Source organism: Marmota monax, unplaced genomic scaffold (genome assembly GCF_021218885.2).
Source record: "Marmota monax isolate L192 unplaced genomic scaffold, Marmota_monax_Labrador192_F-V1.1 WCK01_AAM20220418_F8-fsc00264, whole genome shotgun sequence".
Lineage (NCBI taxonomy): Eukaryota > Metazoa > Chordata > Mammalia > Rodentia > Sciuridae > Marmota > Marmota monax.
The window spans coordinates 1,639,037-1,664,831 of record NW_026693143.1 but is presented as its reverse complement, the minus strand read 5'-3'; the positions used below and the strand labels follow the sequence as shown (position 1 = coordinate 1,664,831).

Below are 25,795 nucleotides of genomic sequence, written 5' to 3'. Positions count from 1 at the left end.
CCAAAACCTGCCCAGCCCTCCTCCTTCACAAAGTTTTCTATGCCATTATCACTTTTATTAGCGACAATCTTCTTCCAAAATTCTTCTTTGTGATCTCCTGAAGATGAAATCTAAGGGCTAAAAAAGCAGCAGCATCAGCAACAATAGCAACAACAAATAGCTAAGAGGAGATTTCACAAATCTATTTTGGCTTAAAATTTAAAAACTATCAAGATGGCTTAACTGTCTTAAACCATAAGAACCAAGTTCTTATCATGGTTAAATATCAGCCAAACAACATTTTAAATTGCTAGTATGTTGAAAAGCCCTCTAATATGCTCAAAGTTATCAATGGAATTGGACTTACAAAGATCATCTTAGCTTTTCTATTTAAGATGGTTTCAAGTTTTTTAATGAGCTTACAACAAATGAGCTTTCAAAGATAAAGTACTTACTAGGTGGGTGCGGTGGCTCACACCTCTAATTCCAGTGACTTGGGAGGCTGAGGCAGAAGAATTGCAAATTCAAAGCCAGTCTCAGCAACGTAGTGAGGTCCTAAGTAACTTGGTGAGACCCTGTCTCAAAATTTTAAAATGGGGGGGTGGGCAGGTGCTAGGGATATGGCTCAGTGGTTAAGTGCCCTTGGGTTCAATCCCTGTACCAAAACAACAAAAAAAAAGTACTTACTAAGTATATCAGGTACTGCCAAATTTCAGTCTCTGGATAGGCACTAATTACAATCTCATTTAGAATTTTATTATTGACACACACTTAAATCTCAGGGACAAAACTGCAGTTAGTTTGCTCACAACAAGCCTTGTCTTAAAGATTAATGACTCAAAAGAGGTAACTGATGGGCCTCAGCTGAAATAAATTTTAAAATAAGCACCTCATTATCTGAAGAAACAGATAGCAGGCAGCACATTTATTTGTTTAGTCAGTGAAGTTGGGAGCAGGAGGGCGTCTACATATGAGCATGGAGAGGAAAACATCAGGTCTTTGCAGTTTTAAAATTACAAACTTACAAAAATTCTACTGAAAGAATTGAGAATACTCTCCTAACAATGTTAAGATGTTGATCAGTGGTGGAGTTATATCCCCATTAATGCCTGTGCTGGTTTTCTGCATACTACAATTTCCTTTGCCTCTCATGAGCATCAAGTGCCACGTTTCCTCCTTTGGCCCTCAAACAAGTTGAAATAATGAATCCAAGAAACTGCTGATCTAATTGAGAACTGAAATGTGCCCCATTGCCAACCACTTCTGTTCCCCAAATCAACACAGGATTGGGGTTCCAGAAAGGGAGTGCAGTGGGGGTGCCTAGGATGAGAGATAAAGGCATAAAAAGAGCAAAGCAGAAAAGGGGAAAAGGAGATCCTACTGAGAGGATAAGGAATCAGAGCAGCAGGGACTCATTTTCCAGCTGCCCCAAATGTGGATGTTTCTATTATCTATGGGCCACCCTCCACTCAGCAGCCCATACTCAGCTCCCTGAACACAGGCTGGGAGAACTGTAAATATTTTGTAAAATGAATTTTTTCTACCCAGCCAAAGTAACAGTTTATAGTAGGATTCAATACAAGCATTTCATGAAGAAATACAATGACGTCCATCTGTTGCTGGATACCTGAATTCCACAGCTACTAGCAGGAGTGGGAAGAGCACTGGAGTGAAATTCTGGTTCCACCTCTTGCAGTGTGACTCTAGGAAGATTGCATAAGACTTGAAATTCTTTTCCATAAAATCAGGTTAATAATGAATGACCACCATTTACTAAATTATATATGAAACCCTTTTTTTCATATTTCCTCTTTTCCCTCCAATAGCCCTATGAAGTAGGTACTGTTGTTATTCCCATCTCCCAGCCATCAATACACATCAAGATCATGGTAAGTTTGACATAGGAACAAACAGGAAAAGAAAATCATCCTCCACTTAACAAGTAACATCGAGTTACACAGAATGAAGTGGATCGATCAGTTTCCTTCTTTATAGAGTGGGGATGATAAAGATGGCAGGCACCACACAGATTTGTTAGAATTAAATGGAGAGAGCTAAAGTGTGTAGAGCACGTGTGGCCAATGGTACCTCCTAAGCTCGTTACTACCAGTGGGGCTGGACTGACTGTCAAGGGAGCTACATAAACACATTGAATAGCCCCTCCCAGAGGAGACTAAGCCAAGATGAGGTAAGTAAGATACCAGCACAAAGACTATCTAGATGCAGGCTGGGGAGTTTATGGTGATAGCAGGAAGGCTTTCCCCTGGAGAGTCGTGGGTAAATGAATGTGTCTAGGGAAAGGGAGGCCACTAAGAAGGTAGAGACAAAGGACAGCTGGGAGGCCAGCAGATGCTGTCCCTGCAGAGGGGGACACATTAAGAGGAGGTTTGCTTTAAGGGCTGCATGGACAAAAGTAAGATGCATGCACATTCTTTTAGGAAAGGAAGTTTCTTTGAAAGTTGTAGTTTTTAAAATTTGCTTCATAAAAAGCAAACCCAGCTGGTGTGGTAGCACATGCCTGTAATCCCAGTGACTCAGGAGGCAGAGGCAGGAGGAATAAGGTCTGAGGCCAGCCTCAACAATTTAGCAAGACCCTAACCAAGTTAGGGACCCCATCTCAAATAGAAAGAGCTGAGAATGTAGCCCTGTAGTAAAGCATCCCTGGGTTCAATTCCCAGTACCAACCAACCAACCAACCAACCAACCGACCGACAGACAGACATATGAAGATGGGATAAGGGAGGGACAACCTGTGCACTTTGTTGTTAAAAGTCATTTGTCCCATCATCCTCTCCCCCAGGGACTAATGGCCTGGTGAAGATGGTCACCTTGATGTATTCTATTAGGAAAAGAATTCTAACAGCCTATTTTTTTGTGTGCAGAACTTTATGGAAATCTTAGAATAATAACTGTTTTTTTTTTTTCATTTTAAGTGCTAAAAGAGATGCAGTCCCATACCTTCTGTATAGAGTACAGCTGTGGCTTTATAATGAAAACAGGTGCTTGTACAAATGCTTCAGTATTAGTTGTGCACTAATCAATTCTGCCAGATGTTGGAGCCCCTCCTATATTTGAGAGACTGTCAGTAAAGTGAAATTTGACAACTAGCTGATTCACAGATAATAGCCATCTGGTTGGCTAGCTTCCCTTAACAAATCACGAACGTTTCTCTTGCTGTCTGATTCAATTAATTGCTGAGTGAATCAAAGATCAAATCACTGTAATATATGATACATTATATTAGTTATTGTTGTGGTTCCACTTGCCTCATTGCTCATAACTCATGCACCAATTAAAAGTCTTCTGGGATCATCTTTCTTATTTGGCTCCAGTCACTGAGAAGGAGACACAATATGCATGATGGCCTATTTCAGCACCAGACACTCAAGAGGTGCAGGAGGAGAAGCAATACTCCAAGTCAGCTCATAGAAACCTTACGATTCTTACACTGAAGTGAATAAAGATAAATATTGTCTAAAGCCTGAAGAGAAAGGTTTTCTTAGCAGTCTAGAATAGCTCTATTGTTGTTCTTTTGTCAGAGAAAACAGAGTTCCAACAACTCTGAACCACTTTCATCTTGTGTGTTTGAGTCAGGGGCAGTAGCACATGCCTGTAATCCCAGTAGCTTGGGAAGCTGAGGCAGGAGGATTGCGAGTTCAAAGCTATCTTCAGCAAAAGCGAGGCACTAAGCAACTCAGTGAGACCTGTCTCTAAATAAAATACAAAATAGGGCTGAAGATGTGGCTCAGTTGTTGAGTGCCCTTGAGTTCAATCCCCGGTACCCCCTCCCCCCCAAATCATCTCGTGTGTTCGTGCACAAGTCCAATACAATGGTTCTCAAACTTTGGTGTGCATCAGGGCTTGTTAAAACATTAATTGTTGAGTTCCATATCCAGAGTTTCTAATTCCATAGGCCTGGGGGCAGGGCCCAAGAATTTGCATGACTAACAAGTTCCTGAGTGATACTGAGGCTGGTGAGAACCACATCTTGAGACCCACTGACTGGTCTAGGAGTCTATTAAAACAAGTCATGCTTCATCTCAGGCAGTCTGCAGTTGTTAAAAAATTAAGGAACTGAAGTAAATTATTGTTTCTTTTTGAACTGCCAATATTTTGGCTTCAAATGCCAGTCTACATCTCTCCTTAATAATTACAGAGAAATTAATACTCTTTCTACAATATTAAGAAGTCAACAAACACTGACCATGTGTCTGATCCAGGATGGGGTGTTCTGGAGTCCTGCCCCAAGGACCTGACCAGATATTCAGGACAGTTGAAGCAGAAATTCCTACCCAAGGGGCCTGTGTACTTGCATTCCATCCATCTTGGAGCTTTGACCTAAGCAAGATTGGGTGTTAAGTGCTGTCTAGAATGTGTCATCTTGGAATACACAGGTGGAATTTCTTAGCCATTCTCTCTTCCATAGACTCCCTCTACTCTCCTATAACTAATGCACTGGCAACTGTGGCTAGTTCACTTTGACAGAGTTTAAAATTACAATTTTTGAGTGCCTGGAGGCAAACCTGGCCCACGTTGCCCACTTCTCAGCAATGCCCATCTCCTCAGCCTTCACCTCTGTCCCCTTTCACTCCCTCTTAGAGACCAACCACACCTTGTTTCCTTAGCCTCTTCTTCCTGACCCCCATCCCAGACTATTCCTTTGGAATACTCCCCTAAACGTAATGAGATATTTGCTTACACCTGTTAATCTTGCTAAAGTTCAGTGTCCTGACAGCACACATGATCTGTTCCATCCACCAGAGCATTCCAAGAGCCTAGCCAGTGTCTGCACAGGAAAGATATTCTGGGAAAGCGTGACCCTGAAGCTCGAATGAATGCCTGGGTAACGAGCTGCACTAGAACCAACTTTGTGAGGGAGAAATGACTCCCTTGTCCCAGTCGAAGGAGCTACAAAGTCCCAAGGCCCCAGGGGGGCCACTAGGTGGGAAGTTGCTCTAGAAAACACTCCCTCTCATATGGTATTGGTCCTGTCTCACCTCCCAAGCTGTTCCAGACTTTTCCTTCACTCAACCTGTGTGATACGGATTTTTTCTAAGTCCAACCCATGGCAGATGGCAATTGGAAAGGAGCCCAACCTGTATGACCAAGATTCATTAATATTCATGGCTGAGTGCAGATTTTTCTGCTTCCTAAAGAAAGTGTGGCTTCATGATATATTCTGATGACTCCCACATTGACATCAAAAGCCCTCCCTGATGTTCTGTCAGCTCACAACTGCAGCTGCCTCTTCTACAGCTCCAACTATGTCTCGAGATATCTCAAACTTCCCTGCCCTGAACTGTTTGCTTGATCTATTCCATAAACCCACTCCTCCCAGACTCCTACTTCCTTAAACAAGTCTTACATCATCCTGAATTCTTCTTTGCTCCAACATTACATCAAGCAATGAATCATATCTCCTGCCTTCAATTTTGATTATGCCTAGATTCTGACCACATCTTACCATTTCTACCAGTATAATTGTAGTCCTGGCCACCATTATGCCTCTCAGGGTTTACGGTTAGTTTCCTATCCTGTCTCCTTATTTGGTGGTTGATCCTCTATGGCCTCTTCTCAAACACATTTTAGCTAAAATCTAAGTCATAACTCAGTTCACCCCTCTGTGGTCATAGCCCTCCAAGGGCTTCCCATTTGCAAGTTGAATCTAAAGCTCTTCCTGTGGTTCACAAGGCCTTTCCGCTGTGTGACCTCTGCTGCCATGTCCTCTCTGTTCTCCTGCTTACTGTGCCAATCACTCTGGCCTCCTCCACCCTAGGGCCTTTGCACTCACCATTCTCTCAGCTTGCAGTACCTTCCCCATCATCTGCCCAGTGGATCCTTACTTCCCTCCACCTGAGGTCTTGTGTTATCACCAGTTTCAACTGTATTAGAGCCACCATTTCCTACCAATTTTTCCTCCATAATACCTATCCCTGAGAAGAATTAAGTTTTATTTTGGTTGGTTTTTTAAAGGTAATATTGTGACTAGAAAGGGTAATAGAAGTCAGGTAGGGTAAATAACAGGGAGCAAGCAAAAAGCATCTTCCAATAACCTGATGGTGTATACTTCAGTGTAGGCTCCAGAACTGGGTCTGTGTATATGGAAACCCTGAATTCTAAGGCTCTTCCCTTTAAGGCAAAGGCTAGCATGCTTACTGTAGCTGAATAAAAATGCCCAGAATACAAAAATGTCTATTCTTTAAAACAGAAATCCTAGCCAGGCCTAGTGGCAACACTCCTGTAATCCCAGTGGCTTGGAAGACTCAGGCAGGAGGATTACAAGTTCAGAGCCAGCCTCAGCAACTTAGTGAGGTTCTAAGCAACTTAGCAAGGTTCTGCCTCAAAAAAAAAAAAAAAAAAAAAAGTGGGGTAGTGTGGGTGGAGATGTGGCTCAGTGCCCCTGAAGATTCAATTCCTGGTATCAAAAACAAACAACAACAAAACAACGACCCCCCAACACACCCGAAATCCTTTTGGTTACTGGTAGATGGAAGGTACAGACCAGATATTAGAACAAAACAGAAAAAAAAATAATGACTATTGATCAAGCAAATCCCTTCACTGGATGGAAGGGTTCAAGTGTGACAAAACTGAGTGTGAAAACTTCTTTAGAGAGTAAATTTGGAAATCCTCATCAGGCCAACAGTATCTTCAGTCTTGAGAAGGAAAGTGGTCTTTAACTTAAAAAAAATTCTTCATTAGAACAAACCAACTAAGAAATGTTTTCTACTAATCACATCAATAAAGTTCCATAATTCCAGAGGCATCTTCCTAGTGAAGGAGAATATTTAATTGTGATTTTGTTTTCAAATTGGAAAAAAAGTTATCCCAGTGATAACTTAGTGATATTCACAGAAGGATGTGCCAATCAAGAGACATTTCAAAACAAATGAACTATTTCCCTTCATTCATTTTGAACTAGTTTTCTCATATATAAATCGGACATACTTTTGTCCTTGTGGGCAACTCTCTTGTGGGAGTTATGTGACTTAAACTTTTTGACTGGACAATAGTAATTGAACAGACTTTTTCCACAGTAAGAGAAAAAAAAGTCTGTGGAAAGCTGAACCAGCGTTAACATTTACATAGACTGCACACTACAGTTTTACTAATTTTCTTGTCATTAATCATGATCAAGAGCTAAATATCATTTTAACCATAAAGTCTCTATCAAAATTACTCCAAAGTATTATGTATGTGTGTGTGTATATATGTGTGTGTATGTAGGCAGGTATGTACATATATATGTATATATGTGTACATACACATATATCTCCCCCTGTACCATTTCTGTTTGCCTAGAACACGATTTGTATTCATCTTCAGGTCAAAGTTTTCATTACAAAAGATAACCATACTTTCAAAGTGAATTAAATTACAAGCCTTTTTTAATAACTACTTTTCAGTGAGTGGGTACAGGAAAAGCTATTTAATCTAACTTAAAGTTTTACTTCAGCACTCAACTAAATAGAAATTTTAAAGGAAGTTCTGCTCAAACATATGATAAAATATTGCATAATTCTGGCTTCAAGAGAAATGTGATTTCATTTTGTAAATTGAGAAAAAAGCTTATTAGTTAAAGTAAATTTATGAAATTCTCATAGGTATTTTTATGAACTGAAACAAATAAATTCATTTGAATTGCTATGTATCTTCCTAACATTTTAAAATGAAAAACAATATGTTTGTATAAACAGTCATCCTTTCACGGGGTATACTTATTTATCAAGCTCCCACATCAACTTAAAAGTTTGAATTCTACAGGACACTTTCATATTAAATGTCAATGTTAAGGAAAATTTAGACTCAAAAAGAAATTTTGGGTAACAACTGTAGTTTTTAGAATATGTGTAATTCCATTTACTTTCTCAGCTTTTCAATTCTATTTATCTTAAAATGAGTTTCACACAATGTCATAATGCAATGATTCAATATCACTACATAATGTATTTGAGAAATGTCTGGTAACTCTCCTATTATTTGGCAATTTCATGATTCAAATCTCCTTACTGTTTTGACCTTGGCTACATTTTAATGCAGAAACTTTTTTTTTTTCCGGAAAGAATTCAGAAGACTTAACCTTTTTAAGATAGATAAATCAAAGTATGTGTAAGTTAAAATATCTTTCAGATTGCATGACTGAATCTTCTATTTAATGAGATACTTCCTTTGTATCAAGTCTTATGACCCTAAAACATGCCAGGCTCTACCAGGCAGATACCTGCTGTTCATTTTGTCTAGAGCCAACTTAAAAGTAGAAGTTGATGGAAATCAGCCATAAATCCATGTGAAAAAAAAAATAAGGATATCCTATTAAGATAAATTAGATTGACTAGTTCTTTATGTGCATAGCTGACTGTGCCATTTCAACAAGAACCATGCTTATCTCATGTTTATTTTCTTCAAATGGCTGCATGTATGTAGATAAATGATACAGGCAGAATATATTTCATAAGTACATAATCTAGTATTATAAGCAGATCATCTTTTTACAAAAGGAAAGTTCTAAATCATCAGTAAGTGAACTGTGAACTGAGAGGCTCAAAATAAAAGTCAACTCCCATATATATACACACCCATATACAAAAATATGCTACAAGTGCCTCATGTTATAATACACAGGTCTTGGACATTTGCAAGGATGAATGGACACCTCCATGCCTGACCATGTGCCACCCAATGCCCTTCACTTCAGCACCTCAAGACTCCCAGGACACAAGGCCTGTTTCCAATTAAACTCCTTAGGATTCAGTGAGCTACTGATGTTACAGATCATGCACAGTAATCACTGTGCCAACATCACTCAAGCTTAGAGATCATCCATTTGTCAGTCAGAAAGAACATACACACAAAATTTCTTATTAAATAGCTGCCATAAGTGCATGCGTGGGAAATTGATATTCATGTCATGTCATATATTGTTAAGATGATTCCTGGCTCCATTCCAAAGTTTGCAGGAATGGTACTTAACATTACTAGAGACGAACTGAGTTCTGAAATTCATCATTGGCTACGCTCCTATTATTACACACCTGAGTTACAAAGCACATATTTAAGCAGATGAACATATGACCCTACATTTAGGCTTGATTAGCACACAGTTCTTTCCTGAGTTACTCAACCCAGGTTTTGCTGTCCTACGACAAAAAGTTGAATTCAAAAAAAGCAAAGTCTGTATAAAATATCCTATTCCATAGAATATTTTTATGAAGAAAGATTTAAAAGATGCATAATCGTCATTCTATATAGTACTCAGATACTGAAAGGCATACACAATGAAATTACTTTTCACCACTGGATTCCGGATATAAAATAATTAGAAATGTGCTAAAAATTACATTACACTTTCATGAAATCTGTCTGCCAGGTAAAAATATCAAAATACAGTCTCACACAGGCTGATCATTAAGAGTATAATATTTATTAAATTTCATCATTTATGATCACTTTGGTCATAACCAAATTCACTCACATAAATTTTGACATTTAAAAACAGAACATACTGATTTTTCAACTCTTTTACTTACTTGTACTTTTTAATTCTCATGCAGCACTCATAATTAGGAAATACTGTACATTAACCCTTTCTTATTATGCCTAGTAAGAACTAAAGTTCAGAGAGTGAAAATATGCCAACATAAATTCACTCTCTAAAAGCTGCTCATAGATATATTAGCCAATGTTCCTTCTAATTATAATTTAAGATACATTCTTCTGTAAATGTATAATTGTAGTCAAATAACAATAGTTATGATATCATTTCAGGAAAAGGATTACAACAAAAGCTGAAGAGAAGACACCAGAGCATGTAAAGCCATTGAGAACACCACATACACTTCAATGTTTTCCACTTTCCAGTTGGAAAGGACATGCACAGAGTTTTCTTAGCAGACAGTTGTCAGGAGTGCATGAAAACTGGCTTTCATGTCATGTATGCTGAGACTGATGTCACTGAGGAAAACGAGCTGAGTTCATTATCTTTTAGGTCGGTCTATATCATCTATAGCTGCTAGAAGTTTCTGTCTTGCTTTCTTATTGATATGGGATCCTAGGCAAACATTCACCAGATTGGTCAGCTGTTTTGTTGAATATTCCTGCTCAAATAAAGAATCAGATTTAGTAATAGTAAAGACATGGATCTATCAATGCAATAAAAGAACAGGCAGATATTCGGGTACTGGATAGCTCTGAGCACTTAAACCAGTGACAAAAAGTGGAAATTAGACTTAGGACTCTGAAGAAAAGTTGCTTACTGAGCTCTAAAAACAAGGAATGAGGATAGTGTAATATACACTTAAATCAGGAAGGAATAGGATCTGTTTTAATGTTGAAGGCAATCTGAGGTGCCCTTGCTTGCTTTTTATCACTTCAAAGGACACATTTTTTGCTTATTTCTGTGGTATTCTTTGTTATACAATTATCAAAATATACAGGAGTTTCAAACTTTCAAAAATTTGATTACTCTATAAAAAACTTCAGTTAATAAAAACCAACAACCCAAAAAAAAAAAACCTCTAACTGAACAACAACTTTTCTAAGAGGCAAAAAATGAACATGGTAACAAGAATCAGGCAGTTATTATTTTTAAAACCTGGTATTATAATTGGTAGATAGTGTATAAAACTAAGACTGAGTATCTTTCACTATCCATATCTAACTGGTTCTTGAATTTCAGACAATGAATTGCTAGGATGAGAATGAAGAGCATTTCATCAGAAATGTTTGCACAATGATTTGGTTCTGGAGGTTGAACATAAAGAGATCAGATGGGGAATGATTATTGTGTAGTATCACCTCTGTCTTTAAGTAAACACTAAAGACAATACACTTCCAAAGTATGAGGAAAGTTCGTCTAAAAGCTTAGCAAACTGCTCTGCTTGTGTTTCTGCCCTCTGAGAGCAACTGTCACCACCTGGCAAAGAATTTCATTTAACCAGTCAGCACTCAGTGAGTATCCATCGCCATCCAGCACTGGACTTGCCATTGTAGATAGTTTCTCTGGAAAGTCCCTTCTGCTGCTGAGAAATTGTCATTAAATACAGACATTTAATAAGTTAAAGCTCTTCCAAAATACCAACTTAAAAATATTCAGTACCCTACATTAAAACAAGAAATGCCCAAATGGATATTGTTATTGACTAAATAATGAATGCTTCAAAGCTGTGCTCTTTCTCAGTATCAACTTGGAAGTATTTACAGCTTATTCGACTAAGTGGATTCTGGCAACATTCAGTAGTCCATCTACATACAGATTTAGCATTTTGGTTCTCAAACGTCATTGGGGCAAAATGTGTGGAAGTTTTCTCAATTCTTGGATTACTTGGTCTGAATCACTGAAAATAACATCTACTTCGATATTTAGCTTCCAACACACAAGTGGGAAGCTCATACAAAATTTATCTAATGCTGATGCTCTAGGCTAAAGTTCATTTCCTCTTTTTACAGAAACTCGGTCTCAAAAGGATGAGTCAGATTAGGTAAATACAAATAATTCTTTATTTTCCTTACCCAAATGAAATAAAATGTTACTTAACTTTTACCCATGATGTTCATAGCCTAAGTAAATGTGAACACTGGATTTATTAAAGCAAGATTTAATGATGATTTTTTTATGCTTTGCATATTTTCATTAAATCCATCTTCACATACTATCTATCCAGACAAATGATATAAGAATCATACAGAAAGGTCCCCATACCAAGCAAGTTTAAGTGATGTGTTCTGAGTTAAACTGTGCTGAAAATTCAGTATCCTAAATAAAAATGAACAGTATTTTTCTTTACTTATCTAAACATTCACACAAAAGAAAAATAATCAAATTTGTATCAAAGGTAATATTTAATGCTGGGTACACATTAAGTAAGCCATTTAAATAATACCATCAATCATCACTAATCATGGCACCCTAATGATGTTACCACTGCATTACTGAGAGGTATAAGAAGGTTTGAATTTTATAACAGACTATATAGCTTAGGAATCATTACAATGTTATTGTATTCAATCTTTCTTGATGTTAACCAGCTTTAGCTTTTTCCTATAACACAAATGCAGGAAAAATATGGTCAATGTTTTGACTTGGCTGTATATCCAGATAATTACTGTGAATAGTTCAGAAGGGCTCAAAAGGATTTGATTAGGTAAAGAGCTGTGTATATTCACAGTCTTAGTATTGTAAAGAACTGACCTAAGTAATTTATGTTAAAAAAGCAATTTTTTTTTTCATTTTCATGGTTTTGAATTATATAAGATTTCAGACAAGCACAAAGGAAAGGAATGAAAACTTAATTAACTGTTTTCCAACTCACCCTGTGCTCTTTGATCCAGCGTTCCATGTCATTCTCAGTTAGGTAGTAGGCTTTGATATAGGTTTCCACAAATTCTTTATCAGGAATGGGTCTAATATCTGTTAGCTTTTCAAGTTTCATTAAAAACTGTTGAAAATCCAATTGCATCAAGGCACGACCCTCATTACTGCACTTCTTGACGTTGGCATATCTAAGATATACAATAATGAGACAATATAAATAACCATCTCTTCTCTAAACCGCATTTGGATAGACTGTCCAGAAATAAGCGAGTTCAGGAAAAAAAGCACATGAGCCTTGTGTCAGGAGTGAGTTGTGTTCAAGCCCTGTCATTTACCTACCTGGTTAAAAAAATAATAATAAAAAGGTCATTTTTCCCATCTGGTCTTCAAGTTTCCTATTTGCAAAGCAAAGATATCAAGCAACTTCAAGGTTCTTCATTTCTCTACAGACTCTGGTTCTCTGTAGCTAATTGCATTATTGATGAAACTAAGCTTTGAATGTTCCAAAGTAATCCTAGTTTTATTAAACTATTCAATATTGTAACTATTCAACGCAAAGGAAACAAATGAAATAATTCTCCCATGAACACCATACTACTTCCATGATAAAACAATCTGCAGACTTATTCCAATACCCTACACTATTAAAACACTATGCATTTTCAGGTGGATTAGCAATAAGGATAAATATATCAACCTTAACAGTACAGACATATTATTCTCAAATCAGTGTCTCATTTCTTTAATCAATCTTACATACCATGGAAAACTCAACCTTAGGGTATAAGGGATTTCCCCTAAGAAAATTTGCAAGAAAATCACAAATTATAATATTAAAGTGATCAAGCTTTTTCTCCTAAGTGTTTTATATTGAAGTCTAACATATATTACTCATTTTTCTACACAAATTTATTGAAAATACTTTTCAGTTGAGATTGCTCAGTTTTTTTTTTTTTTGCCAAGATGATTGTCATTTCATCACCATCACCTTTCTATTAATTTATTCTACTTTTTGGCTACCAAGGATTAATCTCAGAAGTACTAGACCACTGAGCCACATTCCCAGCCCTATTTTGCATTTTATTTAGAGACAGGGTCTCACTGAGTTGTTCAGCACCTCGCTTTTTGCTGAGGCTGGCTTTGAACTCGCAGTCCTCCTGTTTTAGCCCCCCAAACCGCTAGGATTACAGACATGTGCCACTGTGCCCTCCTAATTAATTCTTTTATAACAAATGAGAACTAAGAAGAAATTAGATTAACAAGAGTATGAAAATTCAACTGATGTGTAACTCTAGATCACTGTGCATGGTCTTTAAAATACCTCTATGCCTTTTGGAAATGTTTTAAATGTATTACTGATACTTTTTGTGTTCTAGATGTTGTGGACAGACGAGTGAGTAGCAGAATTACTACTGACTGATCTATAAACTTAACACATAGAAGATTTATTGAGTTTTAACTGACAGAATGATTAACAGGGATAAATGGGTTATGAGGATTGACTTTGCCATCAGAAATCAGGAGTCCATATGCCTTCTCAATCTTTAAACTTGGACAAGTTATGTACCTTTTTGAACCTTGATTTCTGAGACTAAGTTTTATCACTGATAGAATAACAGTATCTATCAAAAGAAGGTAACTCAGGCTTTGGTGATATAATCCTATGAAATGTCTGGTTCTATAAATAACAGTGCTAAATAAATGTTGGAAATAATCATTATTATAAAGATATTATTATTAGGTAATACTAATCATTTGTTTAATTTTCAGGTAACCATCAGCTTCTGTATTCTTCATTCATCCATTTGCTGATTCTTTGTTACTAAGAAGATAATAAAATACAGAGACAGGCATGGTGAAATTTATGGCTTATTCTCTAATCAGATTCCAAACTTATCTACTATTTGTTGTTATTTCTACCAATTCTCTCCATCCATTACTGCTAACATTTAATGCTATTCATTAAATGTTTAAGAAACAGGGTGCTGCCCAGAAAAACTTACCCTTCCACAATAGTCCTATTAGCCAATCGTATACAATGTTCCCAAAGTGTATTAGACACAGGCAAGGGTATCCGAACTCTCTTAGAAACTTCATTTAACCTTCTGTTAAACTGCTCAAATTCCTAAGAAGACAAAAGTTATGGCCTTATGTGATTATCATTATAAAAAAAAATCACAGTGCTTTCCCATAAAAGTGAATGAAGAAAATAACAAAGACTTAGAATCAAACCAAGCAAAACAAAAAGAGACCAATGCCAAAGATAATTTAGATGTAATATACAGGTTTAAAATTATGAACAGATTATGTATAGTACAGAATACACTCCATTTTATCTTTAACAATGTCCAAATGTATCTATAACTCAAAATTGCCAATGGTTGTCACAATGAACTAAAAGAGCTAAATGAACAAAATTTGGTTTTTAAAAAATCTTTTGAGAAACCCAGTTTGAAAACAAAAAACAAAACAAAAAAATAAGCCTTCAACTCAAAGTTAATTATTTCTAATTTGTGGCTATACTCTTTGGAAAGCAATCTGAAAAATTATTCCTTTCCTTAAACATTCTGTGAAACTAAATACATTCTAATATACCAAATAATTTAAAAGTCATAACTACAAATTTTTAGTACAAAGAAAAATATTTTTTCTATTTCCTACCAAAAATCTGGAACATTTTAATTGTCTGTCAACATTTATGACATACTTGTTAAACACACACATACACACACAGACACACACACACAACTGATTAACCTCAATAATTCCATAAAAGCAGTAGATAGTGCATCCTTCAATGAACGGTCTCTTTGTACTATTATCAACTAAATATGTTCATTTATAAAAATAAAGACTGCTGACCCTTTCTTGGCAATTTATTTCAAATAAAGTGAAAGCTTAAAATTATGTTTTAATTATGTTTCCTGAATAGAGAAGCAACACAATATTAAGTTAGAGCTGATGTATGTTCAAATGTTCCAATATGAAAGAAAAAATAGCAAATCTGATCATCTCCAGTCAACCTACTATGTAACGATTAATGTGTTATCTTTTGCTCTTTTGCTACTTCTTAAACCACAATTTTCTTACTGATTCATTTTTAACAATTGCTTGCTTTAAATTATTTTTTAAAATGGATTGCCAATTCACTAAGCTTACCTATGAAAATTAGAGTTAAATAAATAATTGCTCTTCACTATTGTTTCATTTCATGAATCTAGCAGAGCAGTAGTATTTTTTAGTTATTTATTCATTTGCTATGATAAATAGCTTTGGATTTCAAGAGTCACACAATCTAACAATTCTCATTAATACCTATTTTAAAAATAAAGCTATATGCTTCCTGTAAAAAATGACATTATACTTATTGCTAAATTCAATGTTCAAGAATGCTGGCCGTTAAATGAATAATACAACTTTTTCATTTTACAATTCTCTGGGGACAACAAAAGCAGGCTTTCACCTGATTTAAACTTGGAAAAGTAGTAGTGAAAGAATAAAAGTTCTCATAGATAATTAACTTTTTGCTTAAAGAAGGCCTTACTTAAGTTGCACAGAGTTGGGTTCAAGTTAATAACCTGAATAACACTAATTGTTATAGGTTCTTCTCTATAATAATCATGTTTCTTAGAATTAAGAATAACTGAAGCCACTAGCCTCCTTCTACTATCATATATAATCACTGAGTGTATAAGTTTTCTTTCTTGCATCCCTGTGAGTACTACAGTTGGCATATGCTGTGGTTTGAATGTCTGTGTTCCCCCAAAATTCATACGGGGAAATCCCAACTCCCAGGGTGATGGTGTATTAGCAGTGGGGCCTTCTAGAAGACAATTAGATCAGGAGAGTAGATCTCTCATGGAGAGAAATAGTGCTTTTATAAAAGAGGCCCCATCAATGAGGTGAAAAGAGAGCCTACATTTTGGGCGTAAATTTTTTCCACACACACGTCAGATAGAGCACTAATCTCCAGGATATATCAAGAACTCAAACAACTTAACACCAAAAAAAAAAAAAAAAAAAAAAAAAAAACCAAACAACCCAATCAATAAATGGGCTAAGGAGCTGAACAAACCCTTCTCAGAAGATATACATTCAACCAACAAATATATATAAAAAAAATGTCCAACATCTCTAGTAATTAGAGAAATGCAAATCAAAACTACTCTAAGATTTCATGTCACACCAGTCAGAATGGCAGTTATTAAGAACACAGACAACAATAAATGTTGGCAAGGATGTGGGGAAAATGGCACACTTGTACTTTGCTGGTGGGACTGCAAATTGGTGCAAGTAATCTGGAAAGCAGTATGGAGATGCCTTAGAAAACTTGGAATGGAACCACCATTTGACTCAGCTATCCCACTCCTTGGTCTGTACTCAAAGGACTTAAAAATCAGCCTACAAAAGTAACGCAGCTACATCAATGTTTATAGCAGCTCAATTAGCAATAGCTAAACTGTGGAAGCAACCCAGGTTCCCTTCAATAGATGAATGGCTAAAGAAACTGTGGTATATATACAGAATGGAATATTACTCAGCATTAAAAGAGAATAAAATCATGGCATTTGCAGGTAAATGGATGGAGTTGGAGAATATGATGCTAAGCAAAGTAAGCCAATCCCAAAAAACCAAAGGCCAAATATTCTCTCTGATAAGTGGATGCTGATTCATATGGAGGGGGATGAGGCAGGAGAAAAATGGAGGAAATTGATTGGGCAAAGGAAAGAGAGGATTGGGGAGGAGGCATGGGGGCCAGAAAGATGGTGGAATGAGATGGACATCATTACCCTAGGTACATGTATGACTGCACATATGGTCCAATGCTAGATGGTGTATAACCAGAGAAATGAAAAGTTGTGCTGCAATTGTGTACAATGAAGCAAAATTCATTCTGCTGTCATATATACCTAATTAAAATAAATAATTAATAAAAAGAGGCCCCATAGAGCTGCCACACCCCTTTTGTCATGTGAGGATACAACAAGAAGGTGACATCTATAAAAATTTGGGGCCTCACACCAGCTACCCCATCAATCTTGGGCTTTTTTTTTTTAATATTTAGTTTTTAGTTGGACACAATATCTTTATTTATTTATTTTTATGTGGTGCAGAGGATCGAACCCAGAGCCTCTCATATGCTAGGTGAGTGCTCTACCGCTGAGCCACAACTCCAGCCCCATTGGGCTTTTGAACCTCCAGAACTGTGAGAAATAACAATAATTTGTTATTTATAAACTACCCAGTCTATTGCATTTGTTACAGTAGCCTACATGGATTAAAACAGCATGTCACAACTTCTCAAAAACACAATAGTTAATAAAGAGGGGGTGACATATTTATAAATTATATTTATCTTTTATATTTCAAGTTAAAATTTGGAATTGAAATCTCCTGAGTGTTTTAGAAACAAAGAGTTCTTCTTTCATTATTTTTCAAGGTCAGTGTTCTTTGAAGTCTAGGGTAGTAAACACAAAGTACCCTGTTTTTCACTCACCCCTTATATCTCTATGGAGACTCCTCTATATTGCTTACTCAAAGTCTCTTGAATCTGGGGAGAGGACTCCAGAAGGATATCATAAGTAGCTGGGAGTGGGCACAACAGACTCCTATGCTGCTCTCCCAGGCCACAGCTTTATCAGTTCTCACATGTCCCAGGCTACTATTTATTGCCTTTGATAAGAAGGTAAGAAGGATGGTGAAAATGAGATAAAAGGAGTGTTTTAAAAAGTCAATTTCTATTCATTGGCAAATATGCAAAAACAAAACTTTCTGAAAACTACTTTTTCATTTTCTAAGACTTTCTTTCCTCACCTCAGATACCCACATGGCTCAGTTACTTACTTCCTTCAGGCCTCTTCTCCACTCAGTTTATCAAAGTCCTTCTGTGACTAGAGTATATAAATGGTGTTTCTCTCTCACTCACATCCTGTCATTTCCTTCCTCTCTTTAGCTGGTTTATATTATTATTATTTTTGCAGCACTATTCATCACTTGACATTACATGTCAATTCATCTGTTCACTGCTGTCTCTGCTCTGGTATGTAAATTCCCTGAAGGCATATAAGTCCCTTAATTCACAATTATATTGCCAGTATTTCTACCAGAGCATGACACATGTCAGGTTATCTATTAATATCTATTCATACATAAATTGAAAAAAATAGAGTATGACTCTTTCCAGGAAACTTATAAATGCAAGTCACTGAATACAAAGAGCTATTTGCATGACATGTTGCAAAAGTAATGATTCATAGAAAAAATAACTTGAAATTATCAAGGACAAGGTCACTTGCTATTGATTATACACACTAAACTATAGAAATAACATCTAACTAAACAGAAATATCTTCTTGACTCAGTGGACTCTCACCACTCCTATTTGATTATAGAACTTGAAATTTTAGCCAGAGCAATTAGGCAAGGTGATTAAAGAGATACAAATAGGCAAAGACAAAGTTAAATTGTTTCTGTTTTTAGTCATGATCCTATATTTAGAAGACCCTCCACCACCCACCCCCCTAAAAAAAAAAAGCCTCCACCAAAAAACTTCTGGATGTAATAAACAAACTCAGCAAAGTAGGAGAATATAAAATGGACACACAAAAATCAGTAGCTTTTCTGTATGCCAATAATGAACCTGATGAAAAAGAAATTAAGAAAACAATCTCATTCACAATAGTCTCAAAAAGAAAAAAAAAATCTTGGAATACATCTAACCAAGGAGGCGAAAGACCTGTACAATGAAAATTATAAATGCTAAAGAAACTGAAAAAGATATAAGATGGAAAGACCTCCCATGTTCTTGGATAGGCCGAATTTATATTGTTAAAATGGACATATTATCAAAGGTGATCTCCAGATTGGATGCATTCCCCAACAAAATACCAATGACATTTTTCACAGGACTAGACAAAGCAGCCCTAAAATTCATTTGGAAGAATAAAAGATCCATGTCAAAGTCATTCTGAACAATAACAGCAATGCTGAAGGCATCACAATTCCTGATCTCAAATTATACTACAAAGCAAGAGTTAAAAAAAGAAAGAAAAAAGAAATAAGAAACAGACATGAAGACCAATGGAAAAGAATAGAAGATACAGAGAAAAGTCCACATAGTTACAGTCATCTGATACTCCACAAAGATACCAAAAACATACACTGGAGAAAAGACAGCCTTTTAAACAAACTGTGCTAGGAAAACTGGAACTACCTATATAAAAAAAATCAAACTAGATCTCCTAGAAAAATGAAACTAATCTTTCTCTCTCACCATGCACAAAAGTCAACTCAACGTGTATCAAAGACCAAGGAATCTGACCAGAAACTCTGCAAGTGCTAGAAGAAAATACAGGGTCAACACTCCAACATGTAGGTGCAGGCACTGATTTCCATGACTCCTAAAGCTAAAGAAATAAAATCAAGAATCAGTAATGAGATGCCATCAAATTAAAAAGCTTCTGTATAACAAACAAGAGTGCGAATATAGAGCTGACAGAATATGAGAAGCTACTCTTCTGGTACAGAATTAATATGCAGAATATATAAAGAACTCCAAAAAAACAAACAAAACCAGAAACCCTAACCCAATCAAGAAATGGGCAAATTTAAACTTAACAGGAATTTCTCAAAAGAAATGAAAACGGGCAACCAATAAATGAAAAACATTCAACATTCTTAGAAATCAAGGAAATGCAAATCAAAACTCACTGAGATTTCATCTCACTTCAGTTAGAATGGCATTCAAGAATACAAATAATTTTAAATTCTGGCAAGGATGCAGGGAAGAAGAATACTTACTTATACGTTGCTGGTGGAACTGCAAATTAATACACCCACTTTGGAAATCAGTATGGAGATTTCTCAAAAGACAAGGAATAGACCCATATGACCCAGGTATCCCACTCCTCAGTATTTATCCAAAAGAACTAAAATCAGCACACCATAGGTGACACATGCATTCCTACATTTATAGCAGCACAATTCCCAATAGCCAAGTTATGGAACCAGTCTAGGTAAACATGAACAGAATGGATAAAGAAAATGTCTCTCTCTCTCTCACACACACACACACACACAACATGTATGTATATGTATCTATATATGTATGTATTTGTGAGGATGTGTGTGGCTGTGTGTGTATAAAATGGCACTTTATTCAGTCATAAAGAAAAATAAAATTATGTCATTTGCTGGTAAATGGCTGGAACTGGAGAACATCATACCTTTAACAATGCATCTACGTATATGTTATGCTGTGACATGATTTCTTTTACGTCCCATTTCACATTAGCCATTAGGAGCAGCATCTGTTCATAATCGATGGCTTTACCAGCTACAATCCAGTAAATTGGTTTGCGTAGTTCACTAGCAGTTGAGACTGTCTAAAATACATTTTACAGAAATGAAGACAATTACTTTTTAATTTATAATGAACATTTTGCCAGTTTTAGCATCTATCATATCTAAAAATAAAAATAAAACACTATATTTGGAGACTTGAATTATGAAAGTATTTTAATGAGAGGGCCAAGCTCTTACTCAAAATACAATTTTGAGATACTGAATAAACTTGAAACCATTAACATCACAATTACAAGGGACCTGGAGATTTTCATGAAGATTAGGAACTATTTCTCAGACCCTTCCACTTATCTCCATTTCCACTCCCAGTACCTGACCATTATCTCTCACTTGCATACTTGAGTCTTCAACTGGTTTCCTGACCCTAGCCTTATCAAAGTCCACTCTTCACCCTGCCCCCAACAGACTCCTTCTAAAACACACACCTGAAAATGCTCACCTGTTTCAATCCCTCCAATAGCTTCCTGGTGCCCTGAGAATCAAGTCCAACTCCAGAGAGAGAGCATTTTCTATAATATTGCTCCCGCATGTCACTCTAGCCCTCATCACTAGCCCTCTTCCCCACTCTGACAAGTTTAGATTCCTCAGCTGATACAGGCACCATGCTCTCTCTCATCTTCTGGACTTGATACATCCTGTTCCCTTAATTTGGAATATGTCCCCAAATCACTCTTTCCACCTGGCTGGTCCAGCTTCCTCCACACAGGCTTCTCTCAACTACAACTCTCTCCTTCTCAGTCTGAGTTAAATATGCTGACATGGCTTTTTTCCTTCATAATAAACATTTACTATGCATTATTATAAATATAGTTTTATTATAACTTGGCTTTCTCTTTCTCTCTCACTAGGCTAAAAGTTCTAGGAGGTGCTTACTAAGTATTTACTTAACACAAGAATCCATGACTGAATGTTTTATCCAGTTCTCCTGGGACCTGGAGACTGCTCTCTAGTAAAAAAACAAAAGCAACCTAATAATCTGTGACAGTCCTATCTTGCTCACAATTGAAATGACAAAAACCATCTCTGACCTGAGAATAAAACTGCTGCAGAAAGGGCTTTTTGACTGCTGGCATCACAGCATCCAGATGTGGCTGAAGGAATTCAAACTGTTCAGCCAGGAATACCCTAAAGAAAATAAATAATCACTGTGTAAAAAAACCTTGCAGGATTTAGAGACTGCCAATGTTTTTTGTATAAGTAATCTTTTAAAATCTCAAAGCAAAACTTTAACAATTAGAGTTATATTCCCATTTAATGGAAGCATTCTTGCTGATGCCAAGGGCGACCAAGTTCATGTAACACTGATAATGTATGCAGAGTTTATGTAGAATCTTCAGTTATTGATAGGAATACATAAAGCATATCATAACAGTTTTTAAAGTTTTACCTAAAGCAAGAATTATGCTGTTGAAGATCAAAATCTATAAGACTTCATTCCTTTCATTTGTATAACTGATAACCAACCATTCAGTTTTAAAAATCAATTGGTACTCTATGTTAGCATATATTTCTAAGAACCAGGTAAATGATATTTAAAAGTCGCAGTCATATACAGCTAGAAAACTAATTATACATGTTCACCTTGCTAACTTTTCTTCCATACTTAATGACAAAGTAACTGTGTTTTTTTTTTCCTACTGTTGTTGTTTTGATTTGTTTTTGTTTTTAACAACTTACAGGGATTCCGTGGCTACTACTCTTTCTGCCAACCCATACAATGAATCCCCAGATGTCAAAACCACAAGGTGACTGAGGTGTGGGCTGGGTACCTTCTCCTTTCTTTCTTCTGCTGCTGTGAGTGTGGCAGTAGGATCAGCTGAAACTTCCTGAAAATACAACACACATATTTTACATAACACCTGAAACAGCATATCTAATGATAACAAACTTATGTGGTTTGACAAAATTAGAATTGCAATTAAAACACACATTGGCATACATTAATTACACTTAGTTTTAGCTCTTTTTCTCCCCCTGCTTTTTGGTTTTGTAACTATTGGAACTTTCCATTTTAAACTAAGTGAAAATTATTCTGTAGATCACACAACACTATATGCTATCTTCCAAGCAAGACCATGAGTCTGCCAACAGAATAGATCTTTATTAATCAAGTTTCATAGCAACAATATTAAGATGCCCCTCAAGAACTTATACATGAGGAAAATGAAATTGATCCTTCATAACCAAGCTGACAAAATCATAAAGTAGGGTTTGATTAACCATTTCACACCCAAATCTTCATCAAGGTGACCTTGGTATAATCTCCAGAAAAAAGGCAGAACTACAAGGTAGGTGACAAACTACATTGTATATGTCTGGGAAGAGATTTTTCTTGAGAAGGAAAGAGATGTGCAGAGCAGGGTGTGTTGGGCTTCTCAGTACTGTCCAGGAGATAGGCAATGGTTTAGATAAATAGCCATACAGTCAACAGGAAAGAGGCAGCCTAACCTGAGACCAGGAAAACTCATTAGACTGTAGATCTGTTTTATTTTTATCTGATGCTGTTTTCACTATCAATCCTTTCATTACTAATTTATCTTTCCAGTATTTTGATGTCAGGCAAGGAATAATTTGAATGTGAGTTATATACCTTCTTGGAACTCACAGAAAAATATCCTGTATTACAAACAAACAGCCTGTTGCTTGTTTTGAGACTTAGGTATTAATTAAGAAGGCACTAAACTGGCCACCTGGAGTAGCTGACAGAGGACTGCTGCCAGTTCGTTTCACAGACATACATTCAGGTGAGCAAGCTAATTATGAAGGAATGCTGTTTAGAATACTGACATCATCATATGCCCAAAGTTGCTCATTCAATGTCAGAGAAAGAGAATCTTGTTGTTTTGGGGGCAGTCAAGCTGATGATATCACAACTGCACTGTAAAAAGAACAACTTCATGGGAGCATGGGTCTAAACAAATGACTCGAAGCAATACTAATGATATTATAATATCAAAGTCCCTTTACGGTGTGAGGTCGCGAAGAACTTTCATAACCAAATACATTTCTATTAACAAGTAGCTTGAATTAGAAATGGAAATTATAATCTTAGTTTTCCTAATAATGACATGGCAACAAACTCTATTCATTATGTTTTGAAAAGAAACTCCAGAAGAGAAATGTGCAAGAAAAAAATAGAATAAATACTAAGCAGATGTGCTATTTTTGAAGTTTACCTGGATATAGGTAACTTTTGACCTTATCCAATCCTTTAGTAAAATGTTTTAAATTTTTGATTGAATAATAGAATGACAGAGACAAAAGAGATGATAAACATTATTATCTGCAATTCATGTACTATTTTCAGTATGGAAAACATTAAATGGTTATGGGAATTTCAAGGTAAGAACATGAATGGACAGCACAATTAAATGCAAATATAAGTAAAAAAATTGCCAAAAGACTCTCAAAGGAAATTTTAGCACAAAACTTGGATGTAAACAAATCTAAACGCGTACAAAAATGTAAATCTAGATTACTGCTTGAAGAAATGCTATAATCCCAAATAGCCAACATTTTCCAGCTGAATAAAAATGTTGGCAATTATGTAAGATTCTGGAATTATGATTTATTTTTATAAATTCAGTAAAATACAAATTGCAAAACCTTTCAAATTAGAAAATGATATTATTTTCAAAAATTCCTTTTAATTTCCTATCTTCTTTTAAAGATAGTCTCTCTCAATCTCTCATTACTTAATTAGCGCTTAAAACTTATCTGGAGGGTTGGGGATGTGGCTCAAGCGGTAGCGCACTTGCCTGGCATGCATGGGAGGCGCTGGTTTCCATCCTCAGCACCACATAAAAATAAAATAAAGATGTTGTGTCTACCAAAAACAAAAAAATAAACATTAAAAAATCCCCACTTCTCTCTTAAAAAAAAAAAAAACCTTATCTGGAGAATAACTGTTCTTCCTCTAGGGAGAATGATGATTATAGAACTGTGCAAGTTAATCAATGTTACATCCCCTTTATTTATTTGCCTCAGTTAGAAAGGGAGCAAATCTACTCAAGCAAAAGAAAACAAAACATAATTCATGAAATTAGACAGTGTATGATACCAACTGGTTGCCTGTACTATTCAATTCTAGGGGCTTTTTAATAACTGTCTAAATGAGAAACCTTGGAATCATAACTGCCACTCCTCCTCACCTTCCATATACATTCCATCACTAAAAAATTAAACAGACACTTCTCTTTCTTGTTCCTTTGTGATGTCACTACTTAGTTGGGGCCTCCCATCCTTTGACAGTCATAACTGAACTAATCCAAATAAATAAATTTAAATAACAGATAATGATGAATAAGTAATTATTACTTGTAATAAAATAAACAGAATGTCTGAATAGGCATTTATTGCTATATACTTCCTTCTGAGAACTACTGTTGCTATATCCCATAGGTTAATAGGGTATAAAAGAATAAAACTGGATGCATCCCACTACCTGACTTCAAAATATGCTACAAACTACAGGAACAACAACCCCCCGCCCCCCCCAAAAAAAACAACAACAACAAAAAAAACAGTACTGGCATAAAAATAGACACAGAGACCAATGCAATAGAATAAAGAATTCAGAAATAAATCCACACACTTATGGACAATTGATTTAGGCAAAGATGCCAAAAATATTCAATGGAAAAAGGACAGACTTTTCAACAGATGGTTTAGGGAAAACTGTATTGGATATATATTCAAAGGAAATGAAATCAGTACATTAAAGAAATATCTACATCCCCAAGTTTATGCAGCACTACTCACAGTAGTAAAGCTATGGGACTAAACTAATTATATATGGATTGTTGAGGATTGTTTTAATATATGAACAAAAAAGGAGGTTAATAGATCTGTTTGTTTACTTTCACCTTTCCTTTTCATTATATTTAATAATTCTGTTGAAGATAAGGTACATTGTTAAGAAAATTGTTTTCTAAAAAAAAAAAAAAAAGAAAAAGAAAATTGTTTTCTTTTAGTGCCTTCTGGAATGTTATATAATTTTTTCTTTAGCCATTATTGCCAGAATTCCTATCTTCATCCCAGTGCCGGTGAAGACAAAGATAAAACCAATCTACAGCTTCTGCAATAGCCATCACTGAACTGCTTGCAGAACTTGCCTGGACTCTGTATCACTTGTATGCATTG

General features: G+C 35.9%; 1 protein-coding gene across 2 annotated transcripts in view; it reads right to left on the bottom strand.

Moving 5' to 3' along the window:
* Positions 1-9,378: 9,378 nt before the first annotated feature.
* Vps50 (VPS50 subunit of EARP/GARPII complex) overlaps positions 9,379-25,795 on the bottom strand; it is a 116,354-nt gene continuing 99,937 nt past the window's right edge. For both annotated transcript variants that reach the window (XM_046455189.2, XM_046455191.2), the window contains 6 exons: positions 22,331-22,479; positions 21,682-21,778; positions 20,515-20,673; positions 14,293-14,414; positions 12,288-12,477; positions 9,379-10,073 (listed from right to left, as the gene is read on the bottom strand). In XM_046455189.2, the coding sequence (XP_046311145.1) occupies positions 9,954-10,073; positions 12,288-12,477; positions 14,293-14,414; positions 20,515-20,673; positions 21,682-21,778; positions 22,331-22,479 (837 nt within the window). In that variant the 3' untranslated portion in view covers positions 9,379-9,953. The remainder of the gene's footprint in view (positions 10,074-12,287; positions 12,478-14,292; positions 14,415-20,514; positions 20,674-21,681; positions 21,779-22,330; positions 22,480-25,795) is intronic.